General features: G+C 35.1%; 1 protein-coding gene across 2 annotated transcripts; it reads left to right on the top strand.

Moving 5' to 3' along the window:
• The first annotated feature begins 116 nt into the window (after positions 1 to 116).
• olfm1b (olfactomedin 1b) lies at positions 117 to 27,388 on the top strand. Of its 2 annotated transcripts, none has more exons than XM_088614608.1 (6): positions 117 to 575; positions 14,570 to 14,719; positions 16,600 to 16,755; positions 18,958 to 19,177; positions 23,580 to 23,686; positions 25,796 to 27,388. In XM_088614608.1, exons 1-6 carry the CDS (start codon positions 501 to 503, stop codon positions 26,468 to 26,470), a joined length of 1,383 nt encoding a protein of 460 aa, XP_088470734.1. In that variant the 5' UTR covers positions 117 to 500; the 3' UTR covers positions 26,471 to 27,388. The 2 variants fall into 2 exon arrangements, with proteins under 2 accessions (XP_088470734.1, XP_088470733.1); XM_088614607.1 differs by lacking the exon at positions 117 to 575 and adding an exon at positions 10,281 to 11,091.
• The last annotated feature ends 553 nt before the right edge of the window (positions 27,389 to 27,941 follow it).

Here is a 27,941-nt window from a genome sequence, read left to right as displayed (position 1 = left end):
ATAATCATAGGTTGTCAACAACATTATTAAACCTGTCATTAAGAAAAGACTAAAAAATTCACCACTCCCTCGCCCCCTCTCTCTCGTTCTACTTGAATTTCCCACGCCTGTTTGATGTCATATCCTGTTTCAGAACCGTAGCTAGCTCCTGCTTTCTCAATTTTTTCCTCTTGCTTCTCTGTCAGCCCCCCTTTCCGAAGCAAACTTTTGGCAATAGAAGAATAATCATTTCGTGCTCCATTGAATTTTCTTCTTTGCAAATGTCTAGCAAACGGAGAAGCAGCCATTAAAGAGGAAGAAAAAGATACTCACACAGAGAAACTGGGATACAATAAATATGCAAAGTGACGGCTTCGCAAGCCAGAATTCTTGCTTTCCTTTATTTTGGTGCTGAAGGCTGCACAGAAGACTGCAACAAGAAACAGGGTCTGTCGAAAGGAGAAGAAAATAGTGTGGGGAACAGAAAGATCTGCATGTGAAAGCGCTGGTCCTGGCATCGGATGCAAGAAATGCAGACCGCAAGCAAGCTTTTGAGTCTTATCCTTCTCATCTTGATGGGCACAGAACTCACCCAAGTAGGTTCACAAACGCCATTTTCCACCATTTAAAGCTATACAAACCTTGATTAGCTTAATTTACGAAAGCTAAATCCGTCTAACGCTAAACTATTGGGAAGATTAGTTTTATTTTGCAGTAAAGCAGACGAATGTACAAAGATTATATCCCGACAATGTGTACATTACAGTCTGCAGACCGGAGGACGACGGGATGGTAGTATTGTCGCTACTATAGCACTTGCCTTTACAAAGATAGGCAAATATTTTTTTTAAAAAATATACAATTTTTTATTTATCTTTTGAAGGGGGTGCTCGTAGGATAGTGGGTGGAAGTTGAATCGAACCAAGCAGCAACCATGTTAGACCTTCTGAAGTTTGAAGAAGGTCAAAATAAAAAGGGTACAATTATACTTAATAGGTAAGAATGACAGCTCGTATAATGGGTCGTTAAGGGCTATTTATATGGTTAATTTTAAATAATCTTTGATGGGTGTAAAAAGTCTCAGAGAACTATCAATGTTTTGTTTTTACAACAAATGTATGGTTACAGCTTGTTATAAAAGCCAGGTCTTGCATGAAATAGGCATTTAGAAAGCAATTGTATACAAACCAATAGTATTCGTTGCTGTTTCAGTATGTGTATATGCATTTATTATACGAAATATTATTGTACGTATTAAATTTGTGTAAAACGAGTTATTATTCATGTAATTACTTGAAGCATTGAGAATGGTAGTTAGTATCCTAACATAGCTTGAATTATTTTAGTACGAGTACACGGCAGACCAATAACCGTCTGCCACATAATGATTCGTCTGCCATTGTGTTCTGAATTTTATAACAAACGTTTTATCTTTCCTGTGTATACCCCTGCTTATGTCGTTCAGCTTTAAATAGAGCCAAACATCTCTGCCAGATTGGATCTCTGGTATTGCTTAATTGCTTACCTTATTTATAAGAAGAATGCGTAGCTTTTACCGTATTCATTTTCGGTACATTCTGTAAAAAAGATGAGCAAAGACCAAATTCTTACCTTAAGGGTGCCGTAGCTAATACTTCTCCGCCCCTCTTTGAATTGCTTATTCGTTTTAAATATGCATACCATGAGTTGACGGGGAAAAAATATTGCTTTCGTCCGGAATGGAGCGATTTAGTTAACATGCAAGGTGAGGGTGCTGTTCAGCAAGGACTCAGGTTCAGCTGGCATTTGGCATGTACTGTATGGTATTGTAAGTGACACTTGTCAAAAAAACCTGCTCGGCAGCATGCTGGATTAAACAAAGGTTATCCGTTTTTGTGTTGAATTACCGTAGCAAATTGAGCGCAAGAAACTCCGCAATCTCTACTACATGCTGGAACTGCTGTGCAGCTTTTAAGTAAACTGTATTTGTAAAATAAGAACAATAATGGAATAACTACATATTTGTTGTCTTGCGTAACTTTCTCTAACTGAACACATGCAAAACTACAGTATGTTACAAGTCAGTGAATTATAAAAATCGGGCTTCAGTCCTTGTCAAAAGGAGCCACCAATTTAAAAGTCTAGTTCAGGAACTGGTGTAGTTTTAGCCCGACTGATTTTGTTACAGCAACCTACTTAATGGTTTGAATGGACTGTAGCAACCGCAGAGCGGGCAGTAACCGGGAAAGAACCGAGAAAGAAATAGACATCGTGTAAAAACACTGAAACTTGACTTTCCTGATTAAACGTTCAGAATAAAACAGTTTCTGTATTTCTGTAAGTTTTTTTACACTAGTAATTAGTCCATTTAATTGAAATTGGAAACTAATACTTTATAGTTACTATTAAATAAATGGTCCTGTAAATTTGGGATTACAGAGCGAATCTTGTGACGGCGGCATCAGTATTTTTCAGTGTTTTTCATACATGGACAAAATTACCTTATAATTTGCCCGAATACAGTCACAAAAATAACACTTTAATTTTATTTAATTGAATGTTTTTTGTCTCTTTCAACCCTAGTATAGTTTCACACATTTACTCCTTTCAATGTGTCAAATACTGCACTAATTGAAGATAAAAACGTTCAAGTAGCGGATTCAGAGAATAGACATTAGATAACCCTATGTAACCAAAACAGCAACACTTCAGATAAAAGCAATCAAAGAATGCCAGTGAATTATTTAAATTAATTATTTATTACTTAGGCTCATTATTTACGTCACCATATCACAAATCTAGGTGCACTAAAATGCTCTAGAGTGCAATGCAAAATGCATCTGAATATAATTAGCAGCCACCTCACGTTCTGTTTTTATCTATTATAAAGAATATTTTAGAATTTAATCTGATTTTATCTAAGAAATACATCGTTGATATATTGTTACATTTTAAAGGAATGAAGAACTTCTAAATATTTAATTTTGTCTCAACATTATTAAACAGTTAATAAATCTTGACAGCACATTCATATTGCTTTCATTAAATTAAAAGCTCTTCATGAGGCTGTATTCACATGTATTTGTGAATCTAAGTTATTTAAAACTTTCCATACAAACATCCTTCAGCAGTACAAATGTTAGGTTATTTTGCTTTTTTCAAAATTATTTCAAAGCTACACAAGAATATGAAGCCATTACATGTATTTTGTTGTTAATTAGATGTATTTTAAATCATAACAAGCAGTTCTTTATGTATAATACTCAATACAAACTGCTACAGTATCTATCCTTCCACACAATACACAGATAAAACTGGTGGCATTTAAATTGCCCTTGTGGTACAGTTGTATATTGACATTGAAATGTATACATATCTGCAGGGTTCCATATAGTTGGGTTATACAGAAAAACTAATTTCCTAATGGGAATTTTTTAGAGTTATAAAGATCTGTCAAATACCCCTACAGTAACAGTTCTTATCTTTAATGTAAGTATTTCAGATGGCTGAAAAATATACCATTGTTGTGAATACAAATAGATTCTGTGTCATGTAATTTTTCCAGTATAAAAGTTTATTTTATTGGTCATAGATTAAAACAAAAAATAGTCACTTATATAAAGTTGTCATACATCTAACTTGGTAACCTCTGAATGAATAAGCCTATGTACATTGCTGAGTCAATTCCAAATGTATGTGTTCAAAGAAAAGTTACTGTATAAAATGTCACAGATGTACAGTATACAGTATGTTTGGTTTATAGGTAAAACAGTCTACAACATAGTGTCTCAACACTAGATATTTACAACATATGATAATAATAATAATAATAATAATAATAATAATAATAATAATTGTTTACACTTATATAGCGCTTTTCTGGACACTCCACTCAAAGCACTTCACAAGTAATGGGGACTCCCCTCCACCACCACCAATGTGCAGCATCCACCTGGATGATGCGACGGCAGCCATAGTGCGCCAGAACGCTCACCACACACCAGCTATCAGTGGGGAGGAGAGCAGAGTGATGAAGGCAATTCATAGATGGGGATTATTAGGAGGCCATGATTGGTAAGGGCCAATGGGAAATTTGCCCAGGACACCGGGGTTACACCCCTACTCTTTTCAAGAAACGCCCTAGAATTTTTAATGACCACCTCGGTTTTACGTCTCATCCGAAGGACGGCACCTGTTTACAGTATAGTGTCCTCATCACTATACTGGGCCATTAGGACCCACATGGACCGCAGGGTGAGCGCCCCCTGGTGGCCCCACTAACACCTCTTCCAGCAGCAACCTTAGTTTTTCCCAGGGGGTCTCCCATCCAGGTACTGACCAGGCTCACACCTGTTTAGTTTCAGGGGGTTGCCAGTTGTGAGCTGCAGAGTGATATGGCTGCTGGCCATATCTTTTTGAAAGAATGTGCTGTTTCTGTTTTTTTAAACAAATTGAAAAGTATTTAATCCAAAATCTATAATGTTTTTTTATCTTCTCCCAAAGAGTGAATTAACTACAAGAATACATCGTTCTGTAACATTCAAATTTCACTGTAAAGTAGTGTTGTGCAACAACTCTGTATTAATACACTATAAACCTTAAAATGGCTGAGTTGATACTAGCATTTAGGCATTTATTAGGCAAAAGAAAAAAAACACTCTGTCCTTATCTATTGATTAACTTGCATTTAGTCACTGTAACCCCTGTAACCCCTGAGAAAGGCATGCATTATTTGACTTAATCTAAATTACAATGTGTAAACTGAAAGCAGCAATATTAAGCATATACTGTATACTGTAACTAACAGAACTGATTTACTGTATGTTTGTATGTATAGTAGACAAATTACACAATGGATTAGATGTTTGGTTGCAAATAAGTATCATCATCATCTTAAAAAAAATCTATTTATTCTTAATTAATTCCTAGCCTGCTTTAGTCTGCTTCACAGTTTACTTAAGTTTAATTCTTACAACATAACTTAACTGCTTAAAGTACTTTGTTGACCAGGGTTTGTGTTTTTAGATATTAACTCAAAAGTCAAAATAAATAGTATAGCATGTTTTTAATAGACTATATTGGTATCAAAATATTCAAATAGATGAGTTTAGAGATGTTTAAAAAAACATGAGAGTGTAAGTCTAATTAGAACTGTACATTTCTTTACATGTACAGTATATTACTGGACACCTATAGCAAATTGTTGCCCTAGATGATATGGTTTATATTTTTACAAAATCATTAATTTATTGAACATTGTTTCAAAACAACTGTCAAAGTAAAAAAAAAAAAAGAAAATAATTTAAAGAATTCAATGCAGAAGTAAGGTTGAGACATGACTTTCTTCTCCCAGTAGACCACATTAAAGTTAAGGATTTAAAAGGAGGGATCAATCTTAGACCTCCTCATTAAAGGACAGTTGAAAATAATAGGAGTAATATGTGGAATTAGTAATTTTTTACAGCCACCCATTTTTTCTTGTTTGAAACGTTTCATTTAGCTGACCTACTTAAAACAGCAAATTGTGAAAGCTGATTTTCCAAACATTGATGGAAACAGTACTGCATCATAATTAGAGTTAATATTAATTAATATTAATTGAAGTGAAAAATAAAGTATTTTTTGCTGTACTGTTGTAAAATAAATCTTCACAGGAAAAATGAATTTACAGTTTTCTTTGACACCATTGTTTTGCTGAAGAAATACATTTTAAAAGCCCCAGAATATTTTGAAATCTTCTTTTCTCCTCTGCTAAAAATATTGTTATTTGGAGGCTTTGAGACTGTCAGATTCTGACAGATTTACTGCTGATTCACATTACAATTAAATCTGTCAGAATCTGAAGTGCTGGCACCCAGTATTTGGTATCTTAATAGTAACTACATTATACTCACTGCTTATAATGAAACTTAAGCTCTTTTTTTTATATCAGAATTAACGAGCCACTCTTTTTAGGGGAAGGCCAAAAAACTGTTTCATGAACATGAATATGTACAGTATATGTTCATTACGTGGTACTGAATACACAATTAGTTCATATTAGTGTTACTCTTAAAATACTCTCAATATATTTAAAAAGATGTAAAAACCTTTCAGTGGTGCAATGATGCCATTTCTTTCAAATTAATTACTTAGTCTGAAATCCTGATGGATTTCTATAAAGGTACTGTAACGATCTGGGGTTCACGGGGGTAGTATGCCCCCTCGCCGCTGCTGCCTCAGGTTGGTCCCCCCACCGTCGGGGACTCGAACCTGGGCCTCCAGCATCATTCAACAGGGACCCAGCCACTTGAGCTAAAGGGAAATCTCCCGTCAGCCCGACGGCTGCAGTCCCTGCTATTCACAGGGAAGAGCAGTGACATCACCGCGCTGGTAAGCCGGCTAGAACAACCTGCAATGGTGGCCGTATGCGATACAGTACCTAATACTGTTTCTTACAGTCTTCAATAGCAATTCTCATTCATTTGTGTCATCTCTTTACGCAAGAGAATTGTCTGAAATCACTGAAAACAAATTATCTCTAATAAGTAGATTGTTGTCAGAATAAATAGATGATTTCTATCCCAGATATTAATATCATCATACTTGGTAGAAAACCACAGGTATGTAGACATACCAGAAATTTCAGTGAAGTTTAAATCCCTTGTCTCAAAGCCATTAACACTGTTATTCCGTAAGTAACAAAAAGAGGTTAAATAATGTACAGAATCTCAAGTATTTTATCATCACTTTCATATACAGTATGACATGCTCCCTACAATTAACATTTTTTTACAGGTCCACTTTTAAAATACTTCCCATCATCACAAACAATTATGTACCTCGAGGGTAAATTCTATGTTTTTATTTTTGTACTGCAAAGAAATAAATATATAAATATGAATTAAGTTTATTTGGTATCAGTTTCATAACAAAGACCGTTAATTGTAATTCTTCTGGCTTTGTGCTGTTTGTTTCAATGGGATCTGAGGGGAGGTGTTTAAAAATTTAACACCCCATGCTCTGTCATTAATCAAATGCAGACAGGTAGCTATTTATCAAATCATTTTACTTTGATGTGCAAATTACATTGTTCATTTAAAGCAAAATCAGTCTGCATTTGACAAAATAATAAATAATAGTCATGGGTCATTTGATGTTTTTGGCAGCACAAGGATTTTATTAAGGTGCATCTGAAAGCAAGAGCACTTAAAGGCTTTGGCTACTGTCATTTGAAATCAAGGCTGATGAAATCCTGGCTGTCCTCTGATTACAGGGATTTGGGAAACATAGATTTAGTTTTGTTGCAGAGCAGTTATGAAGACTCAAAATGACTCTTTAATTGGAGGTACTGTTGAATTGCTGCAGTGATTTAATATTTACAAAACTTGTGCTACTTATCAAAGGTTTGTCACATTTTTCTCCCATTCCTTATAATACAGATAAGAATAAAAAGAGGTAGGTTATAATGAACACCACAAATATTATATACTAACAGGACAAACAATACACCTAATCCTGTTCTACAGCTCTACCAGTCAAGTGGAGGTGCTCCTTTACTAAAACACTTTTTCTACTTTCTCATCATGAAAAACACTTTTTCAGAATTTTGCTGTAAATTAAAATAGAAAAACAAGTTTTATTCAATTTTATTCCTTTATTTTCCTTCGTCATGTAGTCTTGTCTGTAGTTTGTGTACATTTTCTCCAAGTGCTCTGGTTTCTTCTCATCTCCCAGTGATGTGCAGGTTTCTTCTGAATGGCTACTTTGCATTGTTCTTTTCTCCATTACCCTTTAATAGACACATTCCATTTAAGGAGAGAGTGGATGTTTGCGCTCAATCCCACTCTGCAGTCTATGCTTCTTGGAGAGATTCATGGTAACAACAGTCTTCACAAGGTTAGGAGGCTTTCTAATGATGGGTGTACCCTTCTCATTTTCTGGAAAAAGCCATTTTATAATAATGTACACATAAAGACTATTTCTTTCTTGTATATATGTGTGTTTATAAAGGGAAACGCAAATTCCGAAGTGGGATGCAATGTCACTTTTGTTGTTGTTGTTGTTGTTGATGTTGTTGTTGTTGTTAAGCCCCATAATCAATATGATTGTTCTGCCTTTCAGCTTCTTATTGAAATTGTGGAATTCCTTCAAGAAATGCAAACAAATAATCTTAATCATTGAGGAGTGTGCACAATGTTTTAATGTAACTCAAGACTTTTCTTTCCTGTTAAAACTAACCTGCAAAAGTGTTCAGTCATTATTGAACTTAAGGACTGCGTTCAAGTCAGGGTGTCTCCTCCATCTTACTTACAGGACCAGGGTGTTTTCCATTTATTTAATATGTTCAAATTTTGAGAATTATTGAACATATAGAGTATCAACTGCTCTATGGCCTTGGAAGGTCATATCCATTCAAGAACTAGACTATATTAGATCTATCTATACAAGACATTCAAAAACTAGACTATAACTAGATATCTGAGCAGGACAAAAAGTCATAATCCTGAATGTATAGCTCAATCTAAAAAATATGAAAACTGTCTACAGAACAGTAGAGACCCTAAAACCACATAGGGGTGTTAAACACTATGTAAGAAAACTAATACAATGTTAGTTTTACTGGAAATTTTAGTTCTGAGAATTTTATTAAACGTTACTTTTCAGGGACTCCTCAGAATGTCCCAATTCTGTTACAGGGCTTGATTTTCATTTAATCTACAAGAACATAAAAAATACTTGAAGCTTAGTGATATATTATTGGCCCAATGATAAATGCAGGATTACTTGTATGATTTTTACTTTCTCATAAAAAAGGAACTTTTGTGCTAGGAATAAAAATGTATTGGTAGAGAAATAACAATCAAATGATATGCTATTAGATGCCTAAGGGATAAAATAAATAATTGTACATAAATAGATAATTTAATGTGACCTACTTTTTTAGTTTCTGCTGGATACAGCCTAGTGTATGTACTGTACTCATTTTTCTTTTATTAAAGGCACCAGTACCCAGTAATATCTCAGATATTATCGTTACTTTCTATGCTACAATGTGGAGCCTAGGATTATGGAGCCCTGGTTCCATAAAGTGTATGATATAAAAAAATTAGCAGAATATGTTATACCTAACGCAAATCATTGGATTACGAAATGCCAGGATACATGAGTTTGGTTAAATATAATAAAATTGACCACAAAGAGGTATGTTGAACAATGCGAATGTCCATTTTTACATTTTTGCCAAAAGAAACGTATAATGCATTTATATCGTTGATATTGTTGAATAATGACACCTACAGTGTCAGGAGATCTAGATCTTTACTGTAACTGGGATATTTGTTTTTTCGAATTCCTGGTGGCCAACGTCACCATCCTCGTTTTAGAAATATTATTTTGGTGGTTTTGTGTAAGTAGATGTACAATAACATTAAACAGTGTTCATAATGTTTAATTTATACTACATTTTTATTTACATTGTGCTCAAGCATGAGGTCGATACGATGGAAATAGAGTGACTTCGGTTTGGCTGGCTTGCATTGAATAATTTGAATAGGCATCAAACCAAACAAATAACCCGAACTCTTTGAATATTAATTATTTCATTAGTCGATAAACAAAAACTCTATATATGTAGATATGTTCTCTTTTGTTAAAGTGTTGCACAGTAACAGCAAAGATACATATGCTGAAATACACATACACGACACGTACCTACAACAAATTTTGTAAAGAGCATTTTTCCTTACAAGAATACAAAGCAAGAACAAAACTTGAATGCAGATCAAAATCAATTTAAATACACGAAGTTTAAAGAATGCAGACCATCAACCTGAATTGTTTTGTTTCAAGTACAGTTCATGTTAGGATATGGGACAGACAACAGTCAGAGAATGAGTCAGAGAATACTTCTGCAATAACCTCAGTTTGCTACAAGGGGGCGACGGAATCCTTCCATTTCAAATGTCTACAAACTATTGCATAATAAGAAGTCCTCTACCGCAGCGAAGCAGAGAAACAGATCACAAAGGTTCGGTATTAAGGTAGTAATTTATTACCTGTCGCCACAGCAATTCCATACATTAAAATAACCAGAAGCAGATTTGAAGGTTGTAAATTTTGTAAGTACAAAGGAAAATAATCTGTAACGCATTTTCTCATTTTAAAGACGTGATTGATACATAAATAGAACGTAACAGAGATTCCGTCAAATCTTTATGGCTCGAGTTTAGTGTTTATTTAAGTTCGTGAAGAAAATATTTTAGCGTTTAAACGTACTTTACTGCAACAGTAGAGACTGTGAAAATGTAGGTGAATTTGGAATAGGTTATGCTATTGAAATGAACAGTTCAATTTTCTAGTGGATGAAATGTGGTTTTCACTTGGAGTAATTCAACGCTTAGCATCTAGAAACCAACAAAGCACTACAACGTGGGCATGCGTGCTCTTTGTAATTCACAGGAGAGGGATCCAAGGCAATAAAATCCAATTTAAAAGCACAGGCAGCAGCTCCCCAGTGGCAACAGGAGGGCGTCTCATAAGCAAACCAAACCTGACATCACATTGCGCTCCGTTACATAGATCCTCCTTACCTCCTCCCCCTTATCCATTTCGAACAGCCTGTAGTCACTTTCACACTTTCTCAACAGCGTATTAGACAGGGGCGGATCAAGGGTTTAATTGAAAAGAAAGGGCTAGCGTGAGAGCTTTTAGACCAGTGCAGGGAAAGGAGCGAAGGAAGATACTCAGCTATATTTCTGTTTAATCAGTAGCGGTGGTGCAGAACAGCATCTCAGTGTTACCTCAATAACAGAGCACTAGTGCTGCTCTTCGAAAAGACAGAAAAACCTCCTTCGCATCATTGATCAACGATGTCCAAGGCAAGAACGTCCACGCCAGGCACACGGGTGTTGCACCAAGCGTTTACAGGCAGGATGGATTGCCAACAATGTTTTTCGCTGGAATGTTTAGAATGAAGGTTTTTGTGAGACGTACAAAGCAGCGATGTCGGTGCCTTTACTCAAAATTGGGGTTGTGCTCAGCACCATGGCAATGATCACCAACTGGATGTCGCAGACCCTGCCATCCCTGGTTGGGCTCAATACCACCAAGCTAACGGCAGCGCCAGGGGGAAGCTTGGACCGAAGCACAGGAGTAAGTCAGGCATTAGCTAATTGTAATAAGTATAGATTGAATATTTGCATGCCGCCTTCCACTCACAAAAATCCACGATTTAATTAAATTATAACGGCGCATGTGTAATAATAAAAGACGGTGAGCGGAAGAGAAAAACATTTTAAACTTTTTTTTGTTCTTTTGCACGACCCGTTTCACAGTAACTTTAATGCAATGTGCTGGAGGATTTAACAAAATATTTTTTTCCCCATCGTAGTCCTCTTTAATCAATGGAAAGGGAATCCATATACATCAATTCGAGCGAACACTGAGATTTAGTAGGATTTCCAAGAGTTTTTGTTCAGTCATCTGTTATTTCAGCTTTCTCGTAGCTTGCTTGCACCGCGGTGTGCTGCAGTTTCAGTCTGCAGCGCACCATAGACCCGCGCTGTAGTTGTAAGAAGGGCACAGAAAGGGCACCTACAGTACTCGTAAAGATTGATTGCGTTTTAAGAGAGGCTGAGCAAGGGCACATTAAACCACAGGGTTTCAGCTTGCAGGATTTAAAGACGCCGCTCTTCTTTTTAATCATATATTCCGTTTTGAGTTAATTGTATGCTTTTTTGTATTTCATATTGCACACTATCTCAATAATCTATCAAGAAATCTGCACACTTCCCTAGGGAAATTTAGTGAACGTTTTGCGCTGCTGCAAATGTTTTTTAGAAGCTGTGGATTCCATTTATCAACCAGTGTATTTCACAGATATTTCACTTTCGTAATGTTTTATGCTTAAGATTCACTTAATCAGATAACTCTTTTTTAACAGATGCCGATTGCACCAATTTACAAATAAAATGTGAACCGTTCAAAAATCACAAATATGTACTTCCTTAGTGAGTAATCAAAACACGCAATAGCGGAATGTCTAAAATGGATCGAGGTGGATTAAACACTATAGTTCCCATTCCATTTTTTGTGTAACTTTCTTCAAATTACGTGTTGTGCTGTGTTAAATTTGCCATTACCTTGTACGACGTCATTTTGTAAGACACCCGTCGTCGTCCGCTTACTTTTTAACTCCTTACATCGACTAAACCATCAATACAGATTAAATCGGCGATCAACAATTTATTTAGAACACTTAATACTCTAATCTGTAATTTTGCCTCAGGAAGAATTGAGGTTCCGTTACTGTACATCTGCTGTCAGTATTCTGGAAAGCAGTTGATCCACGGGCATATTTTCATTCACCTAGTGCTAATTTCTCTACTAGTCATTGTCTTTCGATTTAAAGGAAGCAACAAAACCAACTCAGTTATGCTTCCACTAATGCCTTATGTGTATAGCACTATTCTGAAGACATTATGGGGGGATGTGCTTTTGATTTAAAAATCACAAAGAATTTCCTAAAGAAAACAGAAGAAATATTTTAAAATTAAAATGAGTCTATCAAAAGGCATTGAAACATTTTTGCTATAATTTTTTTGACGAGAACTTCAATCATAGTCTACAGATGCCTATTGTTGTTAAATAAATTTGATATATAATACTATTTTATTAAAGGTTCCTTCAGTATGTCTGTCTTTCCTCCAAGGCAAATAGAAGCCTCACCATTTCATTTTGTCTAACCAGTCTTTTTCAGTCAGTAAACTACATGTACTGTAATTACATGTCCTGTAATACAACAGATCAGATTTTTTTAATGGTTTGTACTAAAGTTGTGTATTTGTAGTTCTGTGGCATCATCATTTTTATATAATGATAAAAAGGGGAATGTTGATGCTTTTATAGAGATACTGTAAAAGGAGCCTAAAACTCAACTACTTATGATACAAATTCTTAAAAAGCATATATAGAAATATGAAAGATCAATAAATGTTTTCATGTCCATTGTCCTTCATTTCATTGATCCACCTTAAATTCAATCCCTGTCTATGCTTCCATTACTGCAAAATCCCTTGATATATATTCTAAATCAAGCTTTGGTGTGTCAGGATGCAGTTGTAACATTACATCATCTTCTTTGTTAACAGAATCATTTCTGTGGAATATACACGTATGGGTTTCTGCTCTCATTAAAACTGTTTTATCCACTAAGCCATCCATTAGGGCTCAATGCAAAATCAAAAACAGGATCCATGAATGTCCAATGATTTAAGGCATAAATGTGTGTTTCTTATGAAAGAATAGTTCTGTTCCCTCCAAGTGCACACCCTGTATTCACTCCCTCGTGTCAAAGAATACCACTGATGTTTTCAGCACAGTCTGAAACAAGCTTTACACAATAATCGTAAATATGTTCTCAGATCTAAAGTTTTAATTATTTTATTTTTATTTAGTTTGGGATTTTATGAAAAAATGTGTAAACGATCTTCATATGGCATTTCTTGCCTAAATCATATACAGTATATTGATCTTCTTTAAAGTTCATTTGATTATGAATATGAAAAAAATGAAATGATGAAAAAATGACAAAAAAGATGAAAGAATACATCTGATTACATTTTAATTGATTCTGTCAGAGTGGCAGTGAATTGAACTCTAAAAAGATCCATTTGTATGGATCATAAAAAAAATAATTTCTATAGGCATGTATTCCCCTGGAATACAGTACTGTTTATTCTGTTGTGTAAATGTTAGCTAAGATAAATGGTACCTGTAAGTATCCTAGTATATTAGAAAACTACAGTCTTAACATGAAGAGAATTTACTCTGTTGTAGTTGATTATCAGGGGTCAGGGCTGCCATACCCGGGGTGGAGCGGTGGCTCTGTGGCTAAGGATCTGCCCCTGTGGCTGAAAGGTTGCTGGTTCAAGTCCTGCAGCCAGCAGAGGAACCCTGCTCTGTAGGATTAAACAAAGCCCTTAACCCCAGCTGCTCCAGGGGTGCTGTACAATGGCTGACCCTGTGCTCTGACCCCAAGCTTCTCTCTCCATGCCTGTGTGTCTCATGGAGAGCAAGTTGGGGTATGCAAAAAGACAAATTCTTAATGCAAGAAATTGTATTTGGCTAACAAAGTGATCTTATCTTATACAATGGAGCTCAAGCCTCCAGATGGTTTTTTACATATTATATACTGTAGATGATCTTCTCCTAAAAGTTATGTAAGTATATTTAAAGAATAAATGGTCTTGTAGTTTAGGATTAAACAGTCCAAACAGAGGGCTGCAATTGAACCATTGCACAAAATTAACCAAAATCAAAAGTTTATGGAGGCAGAGAAGACATAAGAAAAGCTGTAGCTGATGAGTTACATTTACTACCATGAAACTTACTAAATAAATGTTGTTTATCCTGACCATCCTCTTAATTTCTTGTTTTTTTTCTTATGCTTATTCTACTCCCCTTTTACCCCCCGTGAACTCCTTTGATGTTTTTGTTTGCTTTCCTGCTTTGTCTTTCTATTTCCCTTACTATCTTTCGTTTCTCTGTACTGATGAACACCATTCCATGCCCTCACCTGTGGTACCACCCACTCCTGTCTCCCCCTCCCTTGTGGGACATTTATCACTAGGTGCTGCCAGCCAATCCAGAGGAGTCCTGGCAGGTGTACAGCTCAGCGCAGGACAGCGAGGGAAGATGTATCTGTACAGTGGTAGCGCCACAGCAAACGATGTGTTCCCGTGACGCCAGGACAAAGCAGCTGAGACAGCTCCTGGAGAAAGTAACCAAGCCAACCTCCATACTGTATCCCATGGGGGATTGAGGGGGGAGGGTGGTTGCATGTAATAAGTCCCCTTGAAAGTAACCAGTTTGCTTAAGCAGGCATTGATAGCATTTATTGTGCATCTGTCCAACTTCTATCAATAATGCTATAGCCACCAATGACCTCATTTGAAGCCTGATCATGTTTACAAGGACTCTCTGTCATTTCTAGACACTTGAGGTTAATGTGTTTTTGTGTCTTGGAGCTTCAAAAAGACAAAGAAGTTATTAAGGGAAGTGTCTGTTTCCTATTTTTCTTTTGCTCTCTTCACGAAAGGGTCCTATTGAATGAAAAAATAACAGGTTTTTGTGTGGAATTTCTCTTCTCTTCATTCTTTATATTAACTCCAGTGGAAAGCTGTGAGATTGAGGCAATAATTTTACACAACTGGATTTGCAACTGAATTACATTATACGATATTTACTTGAATTTCCCCTTACATATAACATATCTCTCTGAATTAAAAAGTCCATTCTCTGGCCCTTCAACAAGACTGTATATCCGAGAGATTAATTTTATATACAAAGTCTCACCATAGGAAATTAAGCCAGTTTCAAATTATGTTTCAAGTAGCAAATATAATTAAGTAGAATAAAGTAGTCAGCATATTTTGGTATGTAAATTTGAATAAAAAATAATGTTGGTGTGAATTTCACTTAGCTAGTATTAATAAAACATTTTAACAGCTGTCAGACAAATGGATTAAAACAACATCTACGATAGTTTAATCTTTCTTACATCCGATTCTGTTATTATACTAAGACAATATGAAAATATGATGAGCTGGAACATCAGCTTCATTTTGATTGAATCTGTGGTGATAAGTAAGGATCACTCTGTTTTTTAAGTTATATTTTTTACTGTTTCATTTGCTAGCAATTATTCAGCTCAGTGTAGCAAGTGACAAAATACCATAATATTTTTTTAGATTCTATTTTCCCCTGAAGCTAAACTATTTATTAAAGTACATATGTTTTGAGAAGTTTTTACATAGAATTACATTACTCCCTTCAGTAACCAGCAAATACAATTCTAAAGAATATCTAAAATGCCCCCCAAAATAGATATGTTGCTGTTCTATTTGTTCAAGAAGTCTGTGCACAATGAACACAGAAGAACTTGATACAAACTCAGCTGCAGTAGTATATTTTACAAATACTCCGATACAAATCCTAAAGTGTTAGAATTACACATTACAGAGTATGTAGATTTCAATTATTTTTAGTAAATATTAATTCATTTTTAAATTACCATAATATTATAGATATCAAGTATGATTCTCAACAGTTTAGACTTTAGGTTAGTTAATGAGCAGAACAAGAAAGACCTTGTAGCGAATAACAGAAAATGACATGTGGCAGCATTTTAGAAATTCACCATATTGTTCTTCCTAATGGCCAAAAAGTGCCTTCAGAATATAGCAACCCCTGATTTTTTTCCCTTCTCCAAATACTTGCAAAAAAGCTTCATCATAGCTTGGACAGGCTAGAAACATTAATAAACATGGCAAATAATGAACTGAGTGTAAAGAAAAAGTAAAAAAAATATATAAAAGAGGTGTAAAGAAAAGAGTAAAGAGGTGCAGAATGACAAAATTTAAAACTAGAAGTAAGTCAGACATATAATATAACTACACTGATGTAGATGACATATGACAAATCTTTTAAATAAAAACATGACTCAGGTAAAATAAGGTAGAAATGTAGTTCAGCCAGATTATGGCTTTAAAAGAAATACAGTACACAAAAGAAGTGCATTTAGTGTTCCAAATGCATGCATTCCTCTGACATTATCAATGCATTTGCATTCTTACAGTAGCTTCTGTTTGTGCTTTCAAGGTGCAAAACATGACACAGTCCATTGAGGTCCTGGACCGGCGGACCCAGAGGGATCTACAGTATGTAGAAAAAATGGAGACACAGATACGAGGCTTAGAAACGAAGTTTAGGCAGGTGGAGGAGAGTCACAAGCAGAACCTCGCCAAGCAATACAAGGTATGTGATCCCCTGTAACCTCTCCCTGCACTTTTTTAACGTCTTTCACTAAAAAACAATGCCAGTGAGCCAGGGTGCATGAAATGGCATTTATTATGAAATGCCCATCCAGCATAGCACTCTGTCTCATAAAAAAAACTAGAATACAAAAAAAAGAATAAAAATGCTGACACATACCTGATCAGATTGCAGCCTTTTTGCAATGAAGGGCTTATATACTCCTGTACTAAGTTTTAAAATCAATATGCAGCTTTTATGGAATGCTCCTGTCCCACTATTAAGTCCCATTTGTATAAATAAACAGTGTATAGCTTGAAAAATAAGACAATAATAATGATAAATAAAGAGCATTTAAAAATGCATTTGCTCTTTCCAGGTTTTCATATGGACTGTGCTATAACTAAAATGATCATGCCCCCTAACAAAACATTATTATATTTAAAAATTATTTGCAACAACATATCAAAATCCTTTTGGGCACAGCAATGAATATGATTTAGAGTACTGTAGTTTTGGCAGCACTACAGGACTTTTTCATATGGGAATCATACTGTAACTAGGAGATGTAATAGTTGCAAATATAACATTCTCCTAATGCCTTACAGGTCTTTTATATGTACAAGTCTTTTAATCCTAAGAGGGAACCCCTGTTTCAATCAATTCTAAAGAAATTTGGTTAGGGTATGCTGGGATGTTCAGTAGATACTACTGTTACATAGCATTGGGAAAAAAAAAGTCTGTAACTCCAAAGTTTAAAGTTACTTTGGTGTTCCCTACAGTCTTTTTTGTTTTAGAAAGAACATACCTAGATGTTGTAGACCTTTACATTTTGAGTGTAAAGGCATGTGAAGTTATCTTTATGATTTTAGACAAATGTTCACCAAATGGTGACATTTTCATCCTTGTAGAGCTTTGTAAAATTCCCTCATACACCCAATTTCAGAAGTCACTTCTTCTGGTATGGGTTGTGATAACCACAGATGGGACAGAGAGAGCATGACTGCTCTCAACCTGGATGAAACTGAATTACTCTCGTAGAGCATTGAAAAAACACCCAACATTTAACTATAAAGATTTTCTGATTCTTGCCATACCAAATGCTCCTGTCCTATGTCATCCCAAAACATAAATTTACAACAAATAACTCTGATCTGATAAAAGAAATTACAGAAATGTATTTTTCTAGGTGATGTAATGTGATGGCTTATAATTGGCTATTCAATGTTCAAATTGCATGAGAGCTTGATAATATTGAAATGTGCAAAAACAGTAGTTCTTTAACTTCTTTTTTGCGCTCACAAAATATGGTTTTAAAAGTCATTGTAAAAACATGATGCTTAATAAAAAATGACAGCATTCTGTTAAGAAGTTAATAGAAATTTCACATGGTGCAGCCATGTTCTTTGGAGTTAATGTCCATTCTCTAACCACATAATAAGACAACAGAATCTTTATGATCTTTTTGCACATTTCAAGTCAATATTTAAACTGTATGTATGGTTTTATATGCATGTTGTAAGCCTCGCAATCCTTATGTTGATGGTATGACACAATGTCAACAGATATACATTTCTGGGAATGTACTGGCATTTACTGTACAATATATGTTTATTAGACAGGTTAGTGAGCTAGATCCTTCAACAGTATCTCATTTTCTTGCTTGCAGGGCTAACTTTAAGAAATTTTATCAATGCTGCAGTGACTGAAGATGCAGGTCAATCCATTGTAACCATGAACTGGGCCACAGAATTTTTGCACCATGCAATTTATTTCAAATTAGCACCTTTAACACTAAGGAACCTGACCACAACTGAGCTCTTCCTGCATGCAATTGTAGATCCATTCCATTAATAATTTTTATCTTTTTTAATTTAATTTTTTATTTAAATCTTTGTCAATGCATATTTGATTACTAAAGAAAATCAAAGAAAAAAAACTTTGTTGTATGTGATTTGAAGCATGTAACCCTAAGATGTTGCATTTTAAAATATGATAAATAAAGAGCTTTCCCAATTGTTTTTGGTGTACTGAAGACTGTTTAATACTGCTTGTTATTTATAATACAATATCTGGTCTTAAAGTTTCCCCAGAGTGTTAGGCACACTGCATTCACCTTAGGGAGACAGACAGGAATAGGGCAAGGCAGGGTGTTGTAGATTTTTGCACGCATGACACTGAACCAAGCTTATTTTAACCTTTCAGGCAATAAAAGCGAAAATGGAGGAACTTAGGCCTTTGATACCAGTGTTGGAGGAGTACAAAGCCGATGCAAAATTGGTATTGCAATTTAAAGAGGAAGTCCAGAATCTGACGTCAGTTCTAAACGAACTTCAGGAGGAGATTGGAGCCTATGACTACGAGGAGCTTCAGAACAGAGTGTCAAATCTTGAAGAAAGGCTCCGTGCATGCATGCAAAAATTAGGTAGGCTCAGAGTACACAATAACACATTGGCCACTCAAAGGGTGAGTGGATTGTCTGCAGCTAACACTGCTCAGGAGGACAGATGCCTGTTAAACACTATAGAGCTACATGTTGTAACTATACTACAAAGTAAATATGGTTGAATTATGCAAAGTTACTGAGACATACTTATTAATGTGTTGCTTCCACTCATCTGCTGCAAAATATACAATTTAACACATTTGCAATATTCTTTCTATAAAATACGATACAGTTGATATTGTCATTGTAATCTGCCATTAATGTATGTACATATATTTTATTAGCTGCACTTCTCACTTCAAGATTTTGGTTAGATCCTGAAAACAAACAACAAACTGTTAACTGTTACCAAAATATTTTAAATGATATACTCCTTAATATAGTTATTTTGACTCTTTGTTTAGTATGAAACAAATACATGAGAGGATTGCAGGTATGAATTATAAATTCTGTTCCATAAGCAATTAACCAAAAACAGAAAAATACACAGAAATTCTATTTTCTGTGTGTTACATGTGAAATTAAATATGTAATTACTATAATCTTCAAAAGGAGAAGTGCGATTTTAACTCACGGATTTTAGATGTAATTACAATTAATGCTCACCCAGTGTCATTGTTTGCATGCAACAAATATGTTACGTATAGGATAATGTTTGAAATAGCATGTTGTGTATATTTTTATAATTTGTTTTAAGATGGCATCGTTTTTTAGATTTTTGCTCAGATTTACAGATTTAAAACAGAGTAGCTGTTCTTTTGACAGGTGTGTCCTCAAGCTTCTTTATTTTTACTTAAGTAGGCAGACAGAAAAATTATCTCATTAATATCTCATTTTATAAGGTGCCAAGCTTTCACTCACCTGGGACTGTTCTAGTCATAATTAATGAGCATGCCTTTTCTCTCAGTGAGAAAGCAGAAACCCTCCAGAGCTACTGCAAATGAGGCAAGAACCAAGGTCTGCCTTTTTTAGAGTCCCAGATCAATATCTTGTCATTTTGAGATATTGCATTTTCTTCTACTTATATAATACACACGAAATACTCTATAAAATTAAAATATATGGTCTTGAAAACCTGAATCCATACACAGAATATTCTCTGCAAAGATAAATAAAGTGATGCATATAACATATGATATTAGATCAGACAGATAGAAAGGTTATGCTTTGCAGGGGTAGTTCATATTTGAGCAGCTCGTTATTTATTTTATCTTCAGTTTTCCCATTGGCTGTGCCTTATGTGAGCACAAATAGTATAGATGTCTAGGTCTTATATTGTGACAGGAATAAATATCATGAAAGAAACTTTTAATAAAGAGCCATGTTGATAAAAGACCACTACTTTACTCTTTGATTACAGACAGATTGCTAAGCACAGAAGGAGTAGTTTTCTGGGGAAAAAAGTTCACTTGTGTGACCCACATTTTTATCATAGATGAAGTAAACGATCAACATCTGAAATTAAGGAACCAGTCGTTGGGTGTAAAAAAAAGTAACAGGACAAATGCCTGTTCATTTCCTGGTCTGGGAAATAGAATCATATGACATTGACTGATGTAACTTTTAAGCAACACATTCTTACAATTGTGCACATACTTTGTCTTTGTATCAGTCTCAGTTTTGATCTCTCTGACATTCAGCATCTTAAAATCTAAAATTACATAACAATTACAGCTTTATTCCATGCTGAAAAGAAAAGAAAGGAAACACAATGTTTCGGCCGTGGAGCCTTCTTCAGGTGTGAAGACACCTGAAGAAGGCTCCATGGCTGAAACGTTGTGTTTCCTTTCTTTTCTGTTCAGGATGGAATAAACCCATTAACTGTTCCTTTGCAGCCTATGCATGCTGACACAGCTACTGTACCTACTTGAACAATTACAGCTTTTCAGTTTTAACACGACAGCTGCTGGTTAGGCATCCTTTTGTGATCAGTGCATTTTACATACTGATATTCCATAGAATTTGAATAACTAAAACAATTGGTCCTAAAAAATGTTTCTAAATTTTTTATTAGAATTATCTGAATAATTTGAACACCACCCCTGATAAAGGGTTATTAGGTATAAAAAGAAATATTGATGCAAATGTAAGGCTATAGTACACTTGTACTCACACTTGTGCTGCTACTTCATATAGAGTTGTAGCAAGATTACCACATGTGATATCCTTATTCTGCATTTTGCTCACAATATGCAATTAGACTGGGTTGCTGACAGACTTTTGATCAAGACAGAAGGTGTACAGTATATGCACTGTGTAAAATCGTATCCTTCCGTAGCATGCATGGACTATCTAGAGTAAAAAGAATTAAATGCACCAATATTAAAAGTCATGACAATTAGACTTAAAAAATGTTCTGAGAATGATGTGGATAGGTGTGATCTGTGGCTGACTTGGCTGACTTGGCAGCCCAGTTGAAAACTAATCTTAATTTAATTTTAAGTCCATCACAGTTTACAATTATGCCAAAGTAAATATTATCAAATATAATCAAAATTGGTAATTAATAATCATTTATAATTATTTATGTGACCGTGGACAGTGCAAACATTTTTTAGGTTCTCTCTAATTCTAATTTTTATTTTAAAAAGTAGTTTGGTATTGATAGCCTTTCTTAAAAAAAGAACAAAGAAATGGGAGGCATTTAGTGGTGAGGAGAGAAAAACACATTAAACTGGGACTGAGAATCTTTAGCACATGCATAATTGTCTTTTACAAAGTTTCATCAATATCAAACATTCTTCAAGGCAGTACACAGAGAGGCAGACAGTCCTTACAACAATAATGCTGTGCAGAGTAGTGGGTTGAGTTGCTCCATGGCACAGGGGCTTTGAAGAGATTGTGAATCACTTGACGTCTATCTGAGGATTACAAACTTGAGACAAAAACAGTTAGAATGTTAGACTGATATGGCTGACGGAGACGTACTCCAGAGAGTGTAAGGACAGGGCAAGAAAATGTTTTCAAGAAAGCAAAGCTATTGAGAGAAATGAAAATGTTAAATTGAGCTATTACAGTATGTGACAGAATTCCCTTGCAGTTAAAAGATGCTAACAGATACGTTAAGTAAGAAAACACAAGATATAGAAGTATTTTTTTCGGTCCACACTGCAGTGTACAGTATACTGTAAATTATGTCAATTGTAATTTTGGCTGCATTTGATCACAGATTCTGAAAGGCAGAGCATGTTTGCCCAGCATTAGTTTTACTTAATAGCAGTAATACCAGGCTTTTGGTGCTTGAACAATTAATTATTCACTTAATTATGGACTTAAAGAAAAAAGGTTGTTTTGGGGTTAATTCAACATTTTATATGTGATTAATATAATCCTCATCATATTATCATACTTCTGTTTTTTTAGAGCAGGTTAAGATATGTTTAATTGTGTAGCAATTAACGTGTAATCTCAAATATTTTTCATATCTCAGTATTAACATCTCGATGTTATGTATTTATAACATATAAGTATTACTATGGAATCTGTATGAAAATGTAAGTTTTATTTTTATAAGAAATGCAAGAGGTAGCCTTTGCACTAAGAAAACAAATATTGTTTATTTTTCCATTTGAAAAAATGGTCAATAATTACTACAGCTGCCTCTGCTAATAGTAAACTACAGTACTGTTGATTTAGACAGCTTAGACTTGTGAAATGTTACAAAAGGAAAATAAAACACACATAGAAGGAGACTCTATCCCTATAAAATCACAGCATGGAATTGGGCAGTTTAAATAAGGCCCTGACAATGATTCCAAACACTCCATCCGTTCTGCATGAACACGTCTGCTTAGAACTGCTGTGTTAACTGCTCTCAAAATCTGGACAGGTTTCCTGACAAGTGTGAGAACTACGTTCATGTCTGTTCTCTACCAAACGCTGAATTACACGTATTCCCAAATGCTTTCCTAACTTGTGTTTTTTTTAAGTATATATACATTATAAAACACACACACAATTACACTAACACTGCCATCAGCTATTATTTGTAAGACAATTTGTAAGAGACAAAACACACAAAGAAAGCAGTTACAGTACAGTGCAGGTGTATTCCTATGGATAGTGTATTATCCACCTATCCAGCTATTATCCAGCTATTAAACCTATTACAATTTAACAATTCAGAAAAGCCAAATGAAAAAGGATATTTCTGAGAAGGCAATTTAATCATTTTTTGTTTCTTGATCTTAAGGAAAGTAACTAAATATTTTAGACACTGTATAATTAAACCTTTAATTAATGCTGTATGTTACAATCGTAATGGCCAAATAAAAACAATCTGTGGAAATACTGTAGAACAGTAGACAAATGGATGTGCAATGTATATTATGTTCAAAATGCCTTTGTAAAAGCAAGATAAAATTTTGTTTCATACTTGCAGCTTGCGGCAAATTGACAGGAATAAGCGAACCTGTTACTATAAGAGCATCTGGATCAAGATTTGGGTCTTGGATGACTGACCCCTTGGCACCGGAGGGTGATAATAGGGTAAGTTTTGTTAGTGTGAGTGTTCAAGCAACATGTTTCTGTTCATAGTTTCTCTCTCATGCATTTTAAACAGCCTAAACAGACTTATTAGACTGAGACACTACATCAGGAAACTGTTATACTGTAAATAGACTTTGTGCTTTGTTCCAAGGGAGTTCGGTGAGTGAAATATTCTGTATTTTTACTGATGAGAAAACAAACAGTAAAAATATCACCACTGTAGCACTGTTTGTAGTTATATCTCCCAGTTATCATGTCCGCAAGATACAGATTAAATTAAATGGACACTGAAATGACGTTACAAAAATACATTAAAAATTAAAATTGCTGGAGTAAATCTGCTGTTATTACAGATATAAAAAAATTTAGTCTGTCAACAGCTTTTGGTATTTCCTATTAATGGGTAGTAGAATGTATATCACATAATCATATAACCAACCTACAGTATATGGATCTACTATGGAGACTAATTTGTATTTGATTATTTTAAGTATCAGTAGAATACTGCTTGAATGAATATTATCCACAAATTAAGTATTCTGCATTTTCTAAGTAGGACTGTTTTATAATATCATTTTGAAGAGTGACTAATAAGTACTAGATAATTCCATTGGGGTGTATCTAAAAAACAAATTACTAATGTATTATGACTTTATTACTTACACAGAAAAAACAGAGAGCAAAAAATACAACACAAATACAATTCAGTATACAGTATCTTTTGTTTTTTAAATGCATTTAAATACTATAAATTCCAAAAAGAACAGAAAGCTAAGGTTTTTAAAATAAATCATTGATAGCTTTAGTGCCAAATCAGGGTCTGACTAAATTGGAATGTTACAAATGGCCTGTCTAAATGGAGTTAAATAGACAGATGGACATACAAGCGCTAAATTTCTGAGTGGTCAGTCAATCAGGCAAGAGAGTTTCAGTTGCCAGTGACAGAAAAAAAATAGATGTAGGACTCTGCAGTTCATATTCTGGATTCAAAGGAAGCTCTTCAGAACAAGCTATGGTTTCAAATTAAATCCTTAGCTTAGAGAGAACCTTGTGTAAAACCTGCAACATGAAGGGCTGAAGCAGGCACATGTGCTTCTCATTAAAGTGGAGGAAGCTGTTTGGATTCTTCTTGGCGCACAGAGCCAATTTTGATTTTTCTGTTCATCCCACTGCATTAGCAGGGCAGCTCATAACAAATTATTCCTCCAATCTGAGCCACTCCAATCTCACAAGAAAACCAAACATAAATCTTTAATTTCCTTTCATGTGCTCTGTGCTTTTTGAAAGCAGGCTCAAGTTTTCCCAGAGCAATGCATGAGCAGAGATACAGTGTAAAAGACACTGTAGGAAATACACATAAGGGGAAAAGATTCAGAATTATTTGGATAAAAACCACTCCCAATCCAGCTGCTTGGAGAGCAGAGCTTTTTCAGACCTGTAAACCACTATTACTGTACATACGGTATGTTTTATGGTGGTTATGGTAGAACTCAAGTCCCAGAAAGCAGCCCTCATGATGCTTTACTTGGTTGTATATGGGCACCACACTCCCCAAAACCATTGCCGATCCCATCTGTGGCTCCAACAGAAAGCTATTGGAAAAGTGAAAGCCAGCAAAAATGCAACAATTTGTATAAAGGGGTAATTAATTTGCTTAAATTGTACCACAAATACATTATTCATTCGCTTAAGGGGTTTCTGACTTCTTCAGCAGCAGATCAATTACAGTACAACCAAAACCACAAGCAGTGAAGGCTTTCATGTTGAGAAAAACTTAGGGACACTAACAATACACATAGGAATATTAAACTACAGATAGACCCTTGGTCCCTTCTTTATTTAATTGCCTGGAAATGTGCTTCAACAATTAGCAAAAACAATGTACTTTTGTATTTCTGGTGCTTTAAAGACTGAAGATTTTAACGTTTCAGGACATTTAATTGGAAAACTAAAAAACTGTTTACGATTTGAGAAGCAAATGTACCCATATACTGATTTTATCTGCACAACAATACACCTCATTAATATACTGTACTGTAGGACAGAAAACAACTGTAAAAATAAAATATCAAGCCTCTGGTTAGGTGTAAAATGCTTTGTCCCTTGCAGGTTTGGTACATGGATGGGTACCACAACAATCGCTTTGTGAGGGAGTACAAATCTATGGCAGATTTCATGACCTCAGACAATTTTACTTCTCACCGCCTGCCTCATCCTTGGTCTGGAACGGGCCAGGTGGTCTACAATGGCTCCATCTACTTCAACAAATTTCAGAGCCACATCATTATCAAGTTTGACTTCAAGACCTCCTCCATCAGCAAGTCACGCCAGCTGGACTACGCCGGTTACAACAACATGTATCATTATGCCTGGGGAGGCCACTCAGACATTGATCTCATGGTGGATGAGGGGGGATTGTGGGCTGTTTATGCCACCAATCAGAATGCCGGAAACATTGTGATCAGCAAACTGGACCCCAATACTCTTCAGATTCTGAAGAGCTGGACAACCAACCACCCCAAGAGGAGTGCTGGGGAAGCTTTTATGATTTGTGGTACGCTGTATGTCACCAATGGTTACTCTGGAGGAACAAAGGTCTACTATGCCTTTCACACCAACTCCTCCACCTATGAGTATATTGATATCCCTTTCCAAAACAAATACTCTCATATCTCCATGCTGGACTACAATCCCAAGGACAGAGCCCTGTATGCATGGAACAACGGACACCAAGTTCTCTACAATGTCACCTTGTTCCATGTCATCAGGTCTGATGAGCTGTAGTCATATCCAAAGACCTTCCTTACATCAAATGATGCTAAATGTGGTGGAAACAAATGCTGTAAAGGAGATAACAATAGTGGCATCTATTTAGAAAACAAAATATAGTTAAGGACAGCTGCCAAAAGGTCAAGCCTTTTTAAAAAAAAATACTTATGAAATAAATTATTATGACTGTGTTTATGAAGCATTACCTCTACATCTATCCTAGTGCTTTGTGCATAACCATGTAGGCCCATTATGAACTGGAATATCATGTTCATAGATTGCAGAGGGAAGGGGCACCTGGATCTGCACTAAGAGGTAAACACAGTTAAGAACATTATCAATATCATTGCATTCTTTTTTGACAGCAAATAAAAACATCAACTAAAGAAATGAAGGCAATGACTGTTGGAAGCAAACTGTTAAGGACTACGTCTTTGCGTGTAATATGTGGATCTGTTTTTCTTACTTTCTTCTGCATGGGCATTTTATATCATCACAATCAACTCTTCTGGATGTACTTTGCTACAGTATATGATGCTATAAAAGTTTAAGGGGGGCTAGTCTAGCATTGTATGGGGTTAACTTTCTTTTTCATTTCTTTGTTTATGTTCTTGTATCACATTACTGTTGGTGTTGATATATCTGTGCATATCTGTCTTTGTTAGGTTGGATTGTGCTGAAAGAACTATATTGCTCATATCTTTACTGTCTAGCAAAAATATCACAAGAGAACGTATCAAGTAATGTATCTATGAGTCAATGAATATGTATCCATTGGCTCATTTTTCTCATTGATTTCACGAAGTCTGCTGTTCTGTTGTTTCCTAGCAAGAGAAACTTGGTGGCATCTTTATCTGTTCAGCTTACATGAATCTGTATTGTACCTGCAATGAGGTAGTTTGTATTAATAAATGAAGGGTTTTTTGTTCCATACAGCCTTTACTGTGTAGCCTTGTATTACGTTCAGCAGGTTTGTTATGATCTTAAATTAGTGCTCAATTACTAGGAAATTTATAATGTAATTACACATACTAATGCACTGATTAGCTTACATGCAGGTGCCAATAAAGGGAAAATAGAAATTGTAAGCATTTTATACACACTATTATAATTCCATTGCAACCTAAAGAGAGTGAGTGGCAACAATAAGAAGGTTTTCATTTATTTACTTATTTATTTGTACAGTAGTTACAGTATAAAAGATAAGTTGTTTTTAGCATTGTTGCAGTACTTTGTTTGCACCAAGATCCAAAACGTGGTCACTACCATATGATGCGTTCAATACATAGTCCAAAATTCAATTATCCTATAAGAAAACAGAAATAAATGGTTGCCAACTGATACAAAATTTGATTGTTTGTGTATGAGGAGCACCATCTCTTTCAGGAGACATTTTTCTGTTTCCAGACCTTAACAGATTTAAGCCAGTACTAAAATTAAAATGGAGCTACAAATGTATATAATATGAGAAAACTTGCCATTTCCC

Source organism: Lepisosteus platostomus, chromosome 21, assembly GCF_059453375.1.
Source record: "Lepisosteus platostomus isolate fLepPlt1 chromosome 21, fLepPlt1.hap1, whole genome shotgun sequence".
In the NCBI taxonomy this organism is placed as follows: domain Eukaryota; kingdom Metazoa; phylum Chordata; class Actinopteri; order Semionotiformes; family Lepisosteidae; genus Lepisosteus; species Lepisosteus platostomus.
Note: the sequence above shows the minus strand (reverse complement) of the source record. Positions and strands in the feature narration are given on the sequence as shown.